The following is a 16,751-nucleotide window of genomic DNA, read 5'->3' as shown; positions in this document are numbered from 1 at the left end:
ATTATAATCTGCCCCTCTTTGTTTCCAACAATGCTTTTCACCTTGTCTGATATTAGTTAATATGACCAAACCAAGCCTTTCCTTAATCCTTTCATGGTACTTTTTGCATCCACCCTTTTAACTTTCAATTTTTCCTTACATTGAAGTCTGTTTCTTACGAAAACAATATGCAGTTTTAGTCATGTATGAACACTAATAACCTTTCTATTTATTCCAAGTGTTTTATGTTCCTTTCTCGTTTTCTGCTAAACTTTTTATACCTCCCCTTGCTTTAGTATTTTATTATTTTTAAGTTACACATTACAATATGAATTATATACACTTGACTCATCCAAATATAATTATTCCTTTAATTTATACACTTTTGTTGACTTGTGTACATATACACACGATCACAAGACAGCAACTAATCACTCAGCAGGAAGTAGAACCAGACTCAAGAACACATTTGGAGGGATGGGGGATAATTTTTTGATATCCAAACAGCTATGAAAGAACTATAAAGAAATGGACAGCTGCTACTTATTAGTTATAACTGTCCTCCTAAATACGTTTCATTTTCTGAATCTAGATCCAGTCAATTACATACATTAAGTTCAACACACTGAACTGAGGAATAACTATGGCATGGTGTGAGGGTGACAGCGTAACTCATGATCTATAACGGTGCGTCTCAAACTTGAACATGCTTCAAAACTGCCTTTGAATCTTGTTAAAACTGCAGATACTGATTCAGCAGATCGAGGGCAGAGCTTAAGAGTCTACGTTTCTAACAAGCCACCAGGTGATGCCAATGCTGCTTTGAATAGCATCTTAAAAAATTAACTGCTCACCTTAATAAAAGAAACCTATTTTCCAGCTAATGCATGTAGAAGATAATCCGAAAATATGCTATATTCTGATTACAAAGTACACCATAAGGATTTTTTTTTCCCCCAACAGATTTACCTTCTTAGTTAGATTTTGGGGTTTGTGGGTTTTTTTTTTTAAAGACGAATACATATTCCCACTCATAAGGCTGGTATGATATGGGACAAAGAATCTAATGTTCCTTTTAAAATTTGCTACAGGTAACCTAAGTGTGGTTCAACAAGAAATGACTGTTTTTCACTTGTGGGTTTTTTTTAAAAAGCTATTTACTAGACCATCTATTGACTATAAAATGTATTATAACTACTTACTAGCATTACCAGTTATTTAGTGAGGTGAAAGAAAGTTAAGCTTCTAGCACTAAGGCCTCATAACTTAGGTCTATGTACAGCTGAGTCTGCCACAAGCCCACCGTCTCCTTTCTTAGCACAAACTGCTGTGTGTGAAACCCCAAAACAGATTCCAGTTTAGTTTCCCCCCACAAGGCTGGGAAAGCACTGAAGGTGTTCACTCATTCATTCCTCTCCTACAATAAGGCTCCAAGAACACAAATTAATGTGGGCATTTGTCAACCTGATTTTAAAATAATTAAGCAAATCACCATGGTTTTTATTCTTTCTCAAGTTTCCATATTCCCTTTTAATCCAAATGTTAATGAGAAAAAAGACTCGGTTCCTCCTTTAACAGAGGTGACAATGATAATAAAGTCCTGGGTTGACCTATAAGAAACTGCTGGTATAGGCGCTCCTTCGGCCTACAAACAGCAATTCCATGTGGTTTCACCTGTACCTACCATATTACATATAATCTTTATTCAACTAAATTAAAAATTTTAGCCCAAGAATGTACCACAACACATGCTGCAACAGTGGGTATTTTAATGATAAATATGTAACACTTGATTCAAAATTATCTTCAAAATCATTACTTAAAGCTTAAGTCCAAAATAATATTTTAAGTTGCTGTCGAATAGTACAAAAGGCAAGTTGGAGAAAAGTATGAATGTAGGATCCTGTCTTAATTTTCTACATCCTTCCAAACTCTATGGATCATTTTTATCGTGAATATATTTTTGTTAACTTTTTCAAAGTTCAGAAAATGTTGCTGGTAAATAAAGTTTACCAAAAAATGAAGCAGCTTTCTCACTACAGTCAAGTTACTAAGTTCTAGCAAGAAACTATAATAACTAAAGACCCTAACACTAGCAGATATTAGCGCTGATTCTAGAGAGAAACATCCCATAAGCAGATCTCAGAGACTGAGAGATGGCAAGATTCAAAAAGGCAGAGGTTAACATAGAGGAAATAAATGCCAAACAGAAAAGCCTAGGAGACACCCCGAGTGAAAATAATAGCCATTTATCTCTGATATAAGACCCACGTGTAGCTCCACTTGTAGCTGAACTGAATTTCTTTTCGTTGTTAATGTATCGATGGGGACATCCTTGCGACAGTATTAAACCACATTAGATTTTAAAGAGACAGAACAACATTAAAGAACAAAAACAAATGAAAATAATTCAAGTTAATTAAAACTACAGCATTCAAATGTAGAAATTTTTATGAGGCCAAGTTTCTGAGACAGATTCCCCTTGGAAATGAGAGAAGGGCAACTAAGCTTAAGTGGGAAGAAACCTGCAAGACCCCTAGCAACAAGACATCCCCATAATGAAAGAGAAGAGAACTGCTAAAAGAACAGCCAGCTGCAGTTTGACTGATGGCTGGAAACAAGGCACACAATCAAGAGGGTAAATGAAGGGAAGTCCACGAGTAAGAAGATATCACCAGTACCAAGAACAGGGTCTGGGATGTGGTTGCATTCAATAGATATTTGTTCAATGAAGAAATGAAACGAATCCATCATTTCAATATTTAGAACGTGAAGAAACAGTTCTGAAAGGGAGGGAGAAAGCTGAGCGGATAAGGACGAAAGAATTTTTAAAATGAGGGGCTCATGAGTCAGAAGAAAAGAACAGTCTAATCATAGCACAGGCTACTTCTATTGCTGACAGTCAATTTCTCTTACTCATTTTTATATCCCAGGCACATAGCATAGTATCTGCCTCCACAGGCAGTGTCAAAGAAATATATATTAAGGTGAAACTATGTTATGATTCTATAAACTATTTAATTTTAAGGACAAATGAACTGATTTCTTATTACCCCTCTAGTTAGCAGCCAATATACATCATCACAGAATAAATGTGTATATATGCACACAGACTCACATTCCAACCTACTGGCCAAAACAGGTCTGCAAACAGGATGAAATTGTTCCTATAAGACCTAAATAAATGCTCAGGTTTATCAGTCTGGAACATTAATTACATCCGTACATTAAAGTGTGAAGAACAACAATGGGGAGTTCTCTTGCGGCTCAGCCAGTTAAGGATCTGGCATTGTCACTGCAGCAGCTCAGGTCACTGCCATGGTACGGATTCAATCCCTGGGCAGGGAATTTCCACATGCTGTGGGTACGGCCAAAAAAGAAGAAGAAAAACAATCGGAGAGGGATAAAAACATTTCTCTTTAAAGCTTGTGTTATTAGACTTCCACTTCTGACCATTTTAGAATACCTGGTATCAAAACACCTCGCTCACTACAAACCACTATAAAACTGGTCAAAGCATATGTTATGTTTTCAGACACCGAATAATAGGCCGTACAGAACTGTGACTACTGAGGAAAAACTTGGTGAGCCCCGATCACCCTGACTTTCTATCTAGAGACAATTTCCAGAGTACAGTGTACAGGAAGGGAGACCAAACAGAACACAGTGGCCTTGCTGAGCTGAGGACAAGAGAAGAGAGTTCAAGGCTGCTGAGTTAGTTGGCTGGACTTTGTGGGGCAGAATGTAGAAATAGGGGAGCACTGCAGATAAGGAGCTCCATTAATCTATGCCTAGGGATCCCCTTGACTCTTCTGCCAAACACTAAGCTGCACGATCAACAGGTGAAGGTTAAGAGGCCACGCAAAGAGCAAGTGACAGAGAGCTGAAGGCCTGAACAACTACCAGACTCACACAGGACTGGGAGATAGTATTTCAATCACTTAGAGTGGAAACCCACAGACTTTCAAGAGACCCCAGAAAATCCACACACACTAGGAGGAGAGCTCTACTGGCCCTGTAAAAAGGCTGTCTCCTTCTGGTCCTAACAGAGACTGAAACCAACCACAAAGGATCAAGATGATCTCCCAGTAAACCAACAGCCTGCCAGGAAGTCAACGCTTTTTAAAGGAGGACAACACAGCCCAGATGCTCAATAGCCAAGCAATCTTTTTTGGGGGAGCGGAGGCATGTAGAAGTTCAAGAGCCAGGGATCAAGCCCACGCTAATGGCAGCAACCCAAGCTGCTGCAGTGAAAATGCCAGACCCTTAACCTGCTGCACCACAAGGGCACTCCTAACAGCCTAGCATTCTTTTTTTTTTTTTTTAGGGCTGCATCCACAGCATATGGAGGTTCCCAGGATAGGGGCAGAATCAGAGTTGTTGCTGCCAGCCCACGCCACAGCCACAGCCACGCGGGATCCCAGCCGTGTCTGGGACCTACACCACAACTCACGGCAACACCAGATCCTTAACCTACTAAGTGAGGCCAGGGATCGAACCCAAAAGCGCTCGTGGTTACTAACCGAGTTCGTTAACCACTGAGCCATGACAGAAACTCCCAGCCTAGCATTCTTAACGTGCATACACAATCAACAGATTATTAGAAATGATTTAAAACATAGAGGAAATTATGGACAAAATAAAAGAAGGAACAGCAAATTTTACTAGATAAATGGAAACTATAAAAAGGTACCAAGAAGAAATTTTAGAAATGAAAAATAATTGAAGTGAAAAAATTCACTGAATGGACCTCGAGGGCAGATTAGCCACTGCCGAAGGGAGAAATAAAATCAGTGAATTTAAAAACAAAGGCATATAAAACAATCAAACTGAAAACAAGTATAAAATTTAATGGAAAAAAATTTAAAAGAAGTATCCAAAACTTAGACAGTTTGCTAATCAAGTTAATATACCTGTTTGGAGGAGAAAGAAATTCGGGGAGAAAAATTTATGAACAAATAATAGAAGTTTTCCAAATTCAATGAAAGCATCAACACACAGACCCAAATTAAAAGAACCCCAAGCAGTATAAAAACACCACATTCCACTGAGACACGAACCAAATGTCTGAAAACCAACAATGAAGAAAAAATTTTAAATCAGCCATAGGGTGTAAAATACAGATTTACACTAAGGAAAACCACTGAATTCTCATCAGAAACCATACACGCCAGAAAAAAATAAAGCAGTATCTTTTTTTTTTTTTTGGCCGTGCATAAGTTCTCAGGCCAGGGATCAAACCCATGCCACAAGCAGTGACCTAAGCCACCACCTGTGACAATGTCAGATCCTTAACCATGAGGCCACTAGGGAACTCCCAAGCAATATCTTTAAAATGACAAAAGAAAAAGACTTTAACTTGCAATTCTATATCCAGTGAAAACATCCTTCAAAATTATGAAGGCAAAACACTTTTTCAGACAAATGAAAGTGAAAAAATTTGTCAACAGCAAATTTGGACAAAAACCTGTTCACAGTTCACAGAAGGAAAATGATTCCAGGTAGAAATTGTGATCTACACAATAGAATAAAGGCCAGCTGGAAATGTAAAATAGATAGATAAAATAGTAAAGACATTTCTCTCATCAATGATTTTAAAAGATAATTTAAGATTTTAAATTTTTCTAAAAATTTCTGTTTAAAGCAAAAAACATAATATATTGGGAGTTTACAACATATAGAAAAGCAAAACACACACAAACCACAAGACCAAGGACAAAAGAGGTAAAACAGAAGTAGAAAACAATGTAACTTAAGGATGCATGTGGTAAGCCCTCAAGCAACCCCTGAAAAAGGTCAGATGGATGGGTGGGTGGATGGATTATCCTCAATTCAGTTACAGGAATTCTTACTTAACCCTACAGTAAATGGTCCCTAGCCCTTCCAATTACAAAAGACAAACCAAATTCTTACAGCTGAAGTAAAAAGTCAAGAACTTTTTTTTGTTCTTGTCTTTTTAGGGCCGCACCCACGGCATGTGGAAGCTCCCAGGCTAGGGGTCTCTTCAGAACTGCAGCTGCCAGCCTACACCACAGCCACAGCAACTTGGGCTCCAAGCCATGTTTGAACCCTTTCACCCACTGAGTAAGGTCAGGAATCGAACCCACATCCTCATGGACACAAGTCAGATTTGTTAACCCTTAGCCACAACAGGAACTCTAAGAACTTATTTTTAATAATAGCATCTGGAACACAAAAAGGGTTAAAATAATCAGGATACAGCTCAGGATACAGCTGCTAGATTCCATAAATTATTATACAATGTAACAGATAACATGGGTAAATTTATATTTTCTCTAATATTCTAAAATTATAAAATATTTTTAAATAGTAAGAATAAATAAAACGGATAATACTACCTGGGTATTTTATGGGTTGTGAGCAGTCATAAAAATTTCAAGTGGAAAGAGAAATACCTTTTCTTATAGGGCCCATAAAATAAACATGTTCAATCAGTAATAAACCTATTTAAGTAAAAAACCAATTTCCCCCTTTAATAGGAAACATGGTGTCAAGCAGCCTTTAAGCCCTTAATTTTCAGGAATGGGTAGCAGGGGTTGGGGCTGAAACAAAAGACAGGTAAACAAAGATACACAAGGTCGCCGTGAAATTTCAGAGGTGAGATTAAACCTTTCAAGAGATCAAGTCCAATCACTCCAAGAAGATGAAGATCAGTGACTCTCTAACTTGGCCTGGTAGCTAGTTAGGGACTGCCAGTGGATTAGTAGCTGAATTCCGCCTCCTGGTTAATAACGTTCCTGAAACATAAACTCTACTGTCCTCCAGCTCTGTTCATTTCCCAATCTCCAGAGCTTAAACAGTGCTCAACACATAGTGGACATGCTTTAAGTAGCTACTGCCTAACCAACTGACTATGGAGTGTGAAGAGTATAGGCATTTACAAATTTATAAGTATGAACCTGCCATCAGGAGAAAATTTAGAAGTGCCAACACAAAATGGAAGATTATTATGCTGCAATAGATTAAACATATAAGCTGATGAATTTTAGTATGATTAACCAATTAAGTGACTGCAGGAGTTCCCGTCTTGGCTCAGCAGTTAATGAACCTGACTAATATCCATGAGGATGCAAGTTCGATCCCTGGCCTCACTCAGTGGGTTAAGGATTTGGCGTTGCCTTGAGCTGTGGTGTAGGTCACAGACTCGGCTTGGATCCTGAGAAGCTGTGGTGTAGGCCGGCAGCTAGAGCTCTCATTAGACCCCTAGCCGGGAACTCCCACATGCCTCAGGTACGGCCCTAAAAAAAAAAAAAAAAAAAAAAAAAAAAAAAAAAATTTAAGTGACTGCAACAAAACTTTTCAAAACTGAAAACTAAAACTTTACTATGAAAATTACATGCTAAAGAAACACTTAACATAGCAACCAAAATAATGGCTACTTGTACAAGATGGTCAAAAACATGCTTCAGAGGCAAATACGTTTGAAGCAAATACAATTTAAAATGGTTTATTTTCATGACGATAGCTGTGTGATCCTTGCTGGCTTATAACTGTTTTAAATTTATACAGTCTCTAACCCACCCACCCCATCCTACGCCAGTCTTAAGGGGAAACAAAAAGCAAACTGGCTTCTGGTAGTTTAATTTTAGATGTTGTTTCACTGGACAGCCCTGCAGAGGGGCAGAAAAGGATGCCTTTTGCACCAGCAGAATTCAGATAACAGCACAAGGAAACAGCAGATGAGACAACAGCTGCTGAAGCAGCCTTTTCAGGCATTATCAGTGTCTCAACACAAAAACCGTGTCACATATAAACATAAGACCTTATTTACATTAATTTCTTTCTAGCCACAGTATGACAAAAACATGATTTATTCAACAGGTAACTAACCAGGCTAAACTGAGATAAAGCTCCTAAAAAAAATTTTAAAAGAAAAAAATATACTACCTCTATGAGAATAAATGGTATTTTCAAGAATCTAGAAGATCTACACAGAACAGTGCTGGTTGCTCTATCAGGTATCCAGGTTAATATGAAAGAAACTGAGCAAACAACTGGGGTCCTGACTAGAGTGCCTGTATAAATGCTAAACACTTATTTAACTGAAGGATTCATGTGTTCACGGCAGTCATTCGGCCTTCGGTAAGTTTAACTTTCATAAATAAAGCTACCAAAAGCTTTACCAAAGTGATATAAGTTGTTCAAATCGACAGACTGGTTATAATCAAGAAACAATTCAAGCAAGCTAAGAAACTATTATCACTCAGATTAGTCAGCCAGACCCTGAGAGTCTAGCGTGTCTTTCAACCACAATTTCAATGAAAGAAATGATGACAGTGACATCATTTCAAGGTTACCAGACAGCTGTCCCTCTTACTGGGACCTGTCAGATGACGTACCCTTGTTGACGGTTTCGAAAATGCAGTTACCTGAAGAGGACTGCCAGCAGTCAACACATGAAACAGTTCAATTCAGCCTAACGTGACATGTGCATTCAATGAATGCCACTTTTTTTTTAAAATTAATGCCACTGTCTGTTCTCAGTCAGAAGACGGTGTTTTCATTCACTTCCTCTCGGGTCAGCTATTGGCGGGAGAGTTAAGGGCGAGCACTGAAACCATCCTGGTGGGAAAACTGCAGATCTCATCGGCACCTTTGTGACGCCTGTGGCCTGGGGCTCTGCTTTCCGCATCTCACAGGCAAATGGAGCATGTTCATTTACAAAACAGGTACAATGAAAACTACATCTGGAGAGTTCAGCTTGCTACACAGAAATACTCTGAGCTAGGATTTAAGACTACCTCTGCTTGCCATGACACTGGCACAAATGCAACATGGTGACAAACAAGCCAGTTTCCTCATACATGAAATGTGATGAGTCATCATCCTGTCCCGTCTGTAAATGCAAAGTACCGCCCTGGATGTGAAATTATACGGGTCATTGCCAGAGGAAAGGAAAGTTTCGCTCGAAAATCTGTTTAGAGCTTCACAGACATTTTAATGAATGGAGGTTAGAATCTAACTTATTTCCTTTTTAAAAAATCTACATGTGCAGCCCTAAAGACCGCCCCTCCAAAAAAAAACCTACATAAAAACATAGTAAAATACAATCTATCTAAAAAAACTTTTGGAGCTCCCACTGTGGTGCAATGGGATCGGCAGCATCTTGGAAGCACTAACACAGGTTCGATCCCTAGCCTTGGCACATGGGTTAATAAGGTTAATAACTGCAGCTCAGATCTGATCCCTGGCCCGGGGACTCCATATGCTATGGGATAGCCAAAAATGGGGGGAAAAAAAAACTTTAAATGTTTTATACACACACACGTATACAGACATGTGCATATATATACACACAAACACAATGTGTGAATATGTACATATATATAAAACCTGAATTACCCAAAGATGCTCCCTCCCCCACCTAGTTCTAGGATTTTTTCTTCACATCTCTTGACTGTAACTTTGCCAGGGTCTGTACACACTAAGTTGCCTTTCAGAAACCCGAAAGTACGAAAAGAAAAGAAATGATATCTTACAACACACCTAAAAGCTGAAGTATTATGACGCTTTTAAAAAGCTGAACAATGGCTGCTTAGCTGTCTTCCCCTCAGGGGAAGAAGAATCAGAACACAGAAGGAGGCAGCCAGGAAATAAAACACAGGTGGAAATGTCACCTACCACAGGCTGCCATCACCTTCAGCCAGGCCACAACCATGCCACTTTAAGAGGTGTCTGGAGGTGTTACACAAAGTTTCTTGGGAAAGAAAAGCTGCCTCAAACCTTCCCTGATCTTTGCCTCTGCCTTCTCCCAGAGCAGACACAGCAACAGCAGCTGAGGGAAAAGAATACACTTTTTAAAACTCTCTCACCTCTCCTATCTTGGGCAGAAAAGAGGAGAACCATATACGTAACTCCTCTCCTCCTTTTTAGTTCTCGTAGACAGCTGTTAAACGTACAAGATATTTCTAAATCTAGTTAAGCACTTGGTTGGGTACCTATATTGAATTGCAGCATAACACTTAAAATTATCCAATGAGGCAATCATTTGGCTTTGTGATTCCAATTAAAACACTGTATATTTACAGGGATTTTCCATTACAAAATGCCTGAAAGGCAAGATATTCATCTGACCAGAGACACTTTAAAAGTTAAGCACTGAGAAAATTGTTAATTGTTCAACAAAGGTTATAAAATGTAATAATATAAAAAAGGAATCCTTTATTAAAAGTACATTTATGCAGCAAATAAACACATCATTTTAGAGCTCACTGTTAATCTTCCCCCTTCCATAATCTACTGTGCAAAAGTGTTTCAAATTGTCATCTGAGTTCCATACCAAATAAAAACAGTCTAGAAAATGTTACTGTTCAAAGCATTATATAATATCCTTAAACATACAAAGTTCTCTAACAATACAATTAAAAACACTAAGACCTGCACCTCCCCCAACCTCACAGAAAAAAAGTCAGACCAAAGATGCAATTCTTGGAATTCCTGTCGTGGCACAGTGGAAATGAACCTGACTAGGAACCATGAGGTTTCGGGTTTGATCCCTGGCCTTGCTCAGTGGGTTAAGGATCCTGCGTTGCTGTGAGCTGTGGTGTAGGTCACAGACTCAGCTCGGATCCCGCACTGCTGTGGCTCTAGCGTAGGCCATCGGCCACAGCTCCGATTCGACCCCTAGCCTGGGAGTCTCCATAGCGGCCCTAAAAAGACAAAAAGACAAAAAGAAAAAGAAAAAAGATGCAATTCTCACAAACCAATAATAAGCATATGGGGGAACCTTCAAAAAACTCACTAAAAGTCAGTCAGTCGATAGATAGGTAGCAATGAGATTTCATTCTTTCCACTCAAACAAGCACATTATCCCAAACCAGACAGAACCCCCTCTACAACCCTTTATCAGAATGCCCTCAGTGGTTCTGCACAGTTGAAGAAAAAGCAGTAAAAGTAAAAAATAGTAACAACATTCATGGAACTCCTCTTCCAGGCCAAATTCTGTTCCAGTATGTCTCAGATCCACAGAGGCTCCATGAATTCAGGGGCATCATCACAGCCTACGTTACACTTTGTGTACAGAGAAGCTGGAAGTGCGGCGGCCCCGCACGCGCACGCACAGCCGCACGCAGGCAGGCTCGGCAGAGCCCACTCTCCTCGCCACTCTGATCCGAGCCTCTAGGACAGAGGGGATGAGCTCAAGAGACACAGGAAACACGCTCTACTAGACAAGACGGCCAGGTCCTTGCAAAGGAGAGAAGAAAACTGAACAAGCAAGGGGAAGAGGCTGGGCTGGGAAACAGGCCCCTGCTTGAGACGGTTCCCTCCCAAGTCCAACCTGCTGCAATTCTAGTGAAAACAGACAAACGGCTACGGCTGCAGCCAGAGGAGAGGGGAACTGAAAAAGGAATCTGGGAAAAACAGAAAAACTGCACATCGAACTTTACAAAAGTACCTTACAAAAACGCCATTCTCTAGTCCCCGTGAATTTTGTGAAGGACCCAGGAAAATGTCCTGTGGAAAAAAGACAAGACTAGAAGTGTGCACCCGATCCTGCAGCCTCCCGTGAGGGGCCCTCCCCGGCTTGGACCCCACTCTCCCCGGGCCCCCTGCGCTCTGCCCCGCGCAGTCTTCATTCTGCTGCTTTCCCTGACCAACTGCCACTTCGCATCCAAACACTGGCTCAAAGGTCACAAAACGAGTCTGACTAGAGAGCAGAGCATAGACAGAGGAGCAGATTAGGGACAGACAGGCAGGCTGGACCAAAGGGTCCTTCAGCCAGGTAAGCAACTTGGACGCTGTAAATAGGTAGAGTGTGCTAGGGAGGAAGTGACATGACTCTAGCTATGTTTTCAGTTAAAACAATTAAACACTCCAGAGTGTCTGGATTCAGTTTTGCCACTTAATACCTAGCTACTGAGTGACTGGATAATTCAACCTGGGCCTCCCCTTCCATCTGCAGAATGGGTTACCAACAAGTGCTTGAACCTCAAGACTACTATGAAAAGTACAAAATGTTTGCAACAGTAACCATCACGTGGTAAGCGCTCAATTAACACTGTATTATTTAAGCTTATTATTTACAGGTTTGATATGGATTGAAACAGGGAAAATCTTCCAGCAGAGATCAATCAGGGGGTAATTTCAACAGTCCAAGCAAAGAACTCTGCAAGCCTTTAGGATGTTGATGTTGAAAAGGAAAGGGAAGGAGACGCTGAGAGAAATGACGGGACTTAAAAACTTGTTTAAATAGGGAAAATGAGAGACAAGCTGATTTCAAAAACGACCCAGAGGTTTTGAGCCTAGGTGACTTGGAAAACACTGGTGATGATGAGAAAGGCTAAAAGGGCACTAGGTGGAATGACACCTCCTTAAATGTAATGATTTATCAAGGACTGCTTCCTAGTACATCTCAGTGGTTTTCATGCTACCAAGCACATGACAGTTAAAACTTTCTTGAAAATAGAAAGGAAAAAAAATAAAAAGCAAAGGAAAAGGGTATGACAGAAAAACAACCAACTGGCCTGGGGAGCAGAAACCCGGGGTTCTGGTCCAAGCTCAAAGGACACTGGGGAAAACATGCCAGCTGTCCCAACAGCCCCACCCTGACAACATCACACACTTGGGAAGTGTCACTACCTATTTGGGGCTTCTTCAAAACATATGTATCACTCTCCTCTCTTCCCCGTCCCCAGAGCTTTTTCCTAGAGAACCTCAGTTTTTTGTTTTGTTTTGTTTTATTTTTTTGTCTTGTCTTTTTTTTGCTATTTCTTGGGCTGCTCCCGCAGCATATGGAGGTTCCCAGGCTAGGGGTTGAATCAGAACTGTAGCCACTGGCCTACGCCAGAGCCACAGCAACTCGGGATCCGAGCCGCGTCTGCAACCTACACCACAGCTCACGGCAACGCCGGATCGTTAACCCACTGAGCAAGGGTAGGGACCAAACCCGCAACCTCATGGTTCCTAGTCGGGTTCGTCAACCACTGCACCACGATGGGAACTCCAGAACCTCAGTTTTTGACAGGTGTTGACTTAACCTGCTCTGGATGCTTGGGTAGAAAAAGAAAGTTGAACACCCCTGAATAACCACCTCCCTAGTCACTTCCAGCTTTGCCATTATCATATTCGCCTGCATATACCACAGTCAGGAATATAAGGCTGTCCCCAAAGCATGAAGAGTTAAATTCATGTCTCTCTGTCTCATTTTTGTAATTCTTGCAATATTTCAAACTTTTTCATTATTATTGTATTTGTTATAGTGTCTGTGATCTTTGATGTTACTGTTGTAATTTATTTTGTGTTTTTAAATTAAGGCATATAGTTTTTAGGAAAGATATAATGCTACTGCACACTTGATAGATGACAGAAGAGTGTAAACATAACTTTTTTTTTTTTTTTTTGGTCTTTTTGGCCGCAACCGCAGCATATGGAGATTCCCAGGCTAGGGGTCCAATTGGAGATGTAGCCGCCGGCCTACACCACAGCCACAGCCAGATCAGAGCAGCATCTACAACCTACACCACAGTTCACAGCAATGCTGGATCCTTAGCCCACTGAGGGAGGCCAGGGATCAAACCCACATCCTCATGGATGCTAGTCAGGTTCATTAACCACTGAGCCGCAACGGGAACTCCTGTAAACACAGCTTTTCGTGCACTGGGAAATCAAAAAGTTCTCATGACCCGCTTTATTGTGTAGGTCTGGAATCGAAGCCGTAACATCTCTCAGGTGGACCTGTATGTGTCTACCTACACATGTGAGAGGAGCCCATCACAATACAGTCAAAAGCCTACTTTCGATCTTCAATACCAGTTTCTTGTCATCATTAGATTTCCTTTAAAGTCACCCAGGTTTTCCAGAGCACATAACCTTCACTTCTAAACTATTCTAAATACAACACTTTTTGAATCATTGTATGACAGTATAACTGGTTATATCATCCCAAATACCAATATGATTTTACAAACTTTAAATTACAAGAGTTGATGTTTTCCATTAATCTGATGGGCATATTCATTATTCCTATTTATTACAATGCTTTTCAAAACGGTTATTATGAGAGAAGTTCCCGTCGTGGCTCAGTGGTTAACGAATCCGACTAGGAACCATGAGGTTGCGGGTTCAATCCCTGGCATTGCTCAGTGGGTTAAGGATCTGGTGTTGCCATGAGCCGTGGTGTAGGTTGCAGACGCGGCTCAGATCCCAAGTTGCTATGGCTCTGGCGTAGGCCGGTAGCTGCAGCTCCGATTTGACCCCTAGCCTGGGAACCTCCATATGCCACGGGAAGTAGCCCTAGAAAAGGCAAAAAGACCAAAAAAAAAAAAAAAAAAAAGGTTATGAGTTTTATTTACAACATCAACACCTAAAGACATGATGTAATAACCTTCAAAACTTATGTTAAATTTCTCTGCCTCACTTTGAACAGATTCATTACATCAAATGATCTCCATAAGCTTCCAAAACTACCACTGAAAGAGGTTCCTCCATGCTTATGTGTCATGCTCAAATAGACTTTTAGCGCCCAGAGTAAGAGTGAGCAGTATAGTGTGCCTTATGAGAGACAATATGTAAGGACTGAGAAATAATTGGGAGAAATAACATTTTATACTCAGACATGTAGAATACAAATAATTTTTTAAATTCCCAAAAATAATGCTAAAAATCAGGTTTGATTTATTTCAACACAGAAAATACTTCTTTTCTAATTGACACCAAAGTAAACATGCCAATAACACGTCTTTCCACCTAAAAGGATGATTTTTTTCTTTTAATTAAAAACAAAATTAATTGAAGTATAAATGACATATAACATTATTATTGGTTTCAGGTGTAAAACATAATAATTTGGGAGTTCCCTTCGTGGCTCAGCAGTAATGAGCCCGACTAGTATCCATGAGGAAGCAGGTTCAATCTCTGGTCTTGTTCAGTGGGCTAAGGACCCGGCGTGCTGAGAGCTGTGGTATAGGCCAGCATGATTCGACCCCTAGCCTGGGAACTTCCATATGCCGCACCTGCGGCCCTAAAAAGCAGTAGTAATAATCATAATTTGATCCTTTCTTTTTAAGTCATTAGGGAAGCCATTTTTAAGATTTTTAAATAACCTTCAACCATCTAATACCTAAAATGAGCTAAAAGAATAGATGTAACACAATCGGAAGTTTATGCTAAACAAACTGGCCTAGGCCACAGCCACAGCAACTCGGGGTTCGAGCTGCGTCTGCAACCCACACCACAGCTCATGGCAACGCTGGATCCCTAACCCACTGAGCGAGGCCAGGGATCAAACCTGCAATCTCATGGTTCCTAGTCAGATTCGTTAACCACTGAGCCATGACGGGAACTCCGAAAAAACACCTTTCCAAAGGAGGGAAGATGGCAAAACACCTCCCAACCCTCCCATCTGGGCTGTTGGACCCCTTTTCCGACCACCTCCTCCAGGGTCTTCTTCCTCCAGGGAATTTCCTCCATCAATTAGACCCTCTGTCTCCAGTTACTTCTAGAAACTTAAATTTCTCCCTTCCGGTTGTGGCAAACATGTAAATATGCTCTACTTCCTCATTTCTAAAAACAATATCCTCCCTGGATTCTACGTGTTCCTTTAACAACCAGTCTATCTTCTAATTCATTCACTCAACAAATATTTACTGACCCCCTTCTATGCTGCAGACCTAAGCTAAACAATATAGTAGCCACTAGCCGCAGGTGGCTACCAAATGCGTGAGACATAATTAGCTGGAACTGAGATGAGCTGTAAATGTAAAACACATACAAGATCTCAAAGACTTTGTACAAAAGAAAAATAATGTAAAACAATAATTTTTAATTTTAAAATAATACATTTTAGGAGTTCCCGTCGTGGCGCAGTGGTTAACGAATCCGACTAGGAACCTTGAGGTTGCGGGTTCGGTCCCTGGCCTTGCTCAGTGGGTTAACGATCCGGCGTTGCCGTGAGCTGTGGTGTAGGTTGCAGACGCGGCTCGGATCCCCCATTGCTGTGACTCTGGCATAGGCCGGTGGCTACAGCTCCGATTAGACCCCTAGCCCGGGAACCTCTATATGCCGAGGGAGCGGCCCAAAGAAATAGCAAAAAGACAAAAAAAAATAAAAATAAATAAAATAAAATAAAATAATACATTTTAGATACACTGGGTAAAACAGACCGCCAAAATTAACGCCATGTTTCTTTTTCCTGCTTTCTACACTGTGACTTCTAGAAACTTAAATTACAGAGGTGGCCTCTATTCTATTCTATCGGACAGGGCTGTTCTAGATAAAGTTCTTAGCTTTGTTAAGCACATAAATGTGAAGATAAAGCGCAGAGTATCTGGCCTCCTGAAGTTTCTATTTTATTGCTGGTGGGAGGAGGGCGGGATCCTCAGATAATAAGTGAATGTGATAATGTCTGAAAATGATTTGAGTTCTGAAGAAAATAAAACAAGGAAAAGAGAACCTTTTGGAGGAGCGCCATCTTCTATTCTTTCTCACCTTCACGTCAGGTTTCCTCTCAAGTACAAACCCAGCTTAGCAGTGGCCATCCAAACACACACTCTTTAGAGACTCCAGGGCTCATCTGAGCCTCAGTGAGAAAGCACGACGTGCTACGTGTGCCCAGGCTGGAGAGCAGAGAGGAGTGCCAAGTATGACCCAGTTCTATAAACTGCATCCACTCAAGCCTTATTCACTTTCTCACTTCCACCTCCCTGCACACAAAACTCAACTACATTCTGTGACTTTGGTCAGGAATGTCTCCCAAATCCATCTGCTATTTCTTTTTCTTTTTCTTCCCCCCTACCCCTGCTCCTTTTTATGGC

General features: G+C 40.7%; 1 protein-coding gene across 43 annotated transcripts in view; it reads right to left on the bottom strand.

The window, feature by feature from the left end:
* The window catches only part of DYRK1A (dual specificity tyrosine phosphorylation regulated kinase 1A), a 151,104-nt gene that overhangs the window by 43,965 nt on the left and 90,388 nt on the right, over window positions 1–16,751 (bottom strand). For 2 of the 43 annotated variants that reach the window (XM_084992120.1, XM_084992131.1), the window contains exon 1: window positions 11,396–11,454. The exons of 39 other annotated variants lie outside the window; for them this stretch is intronic. Coding sequence is in view for 2 of the 4 variants with exons in the window: in XM_084992097.1 (XP_084848223.1) it covers window positions 9,622–9,658 (37 nt within the window). In the remaining 2 variants the exon portion in view is untranslated. Of the gene's footprint in view, window positions 1–9,621; window positions 9,771–11,395; window positions 11,455–16,751 lie in introns of those variants that run through there. 2 more of the 43 variants (XM_084992097.1, XM_084992106.1) reach the window with 1 other exon arrangement.

The sequence above is a fragment of the Sus scrofa genome, chromosome 13 (assembly GCF_054392235.1).
Source record: "Sus scrofa isolate SSC_HxYL_T2T_F1_AM1 chromosome 13, Sscrofa_HxYL_maternal_Yorkshire_Landrace_v2.0, whole genome shotgun sequence".
Classification (NCBI taxonomy): Eukaryota; Metazoa; Chordata; class Mammalia; order Artiodactyla; family Suidae; genus Sus; species Sus scrofa.
The sequence above is the reverse complement of the archived record's forward strand: the minus strand, read 5'-3'. Positions and strand labels throughout refer to the sequence as shown.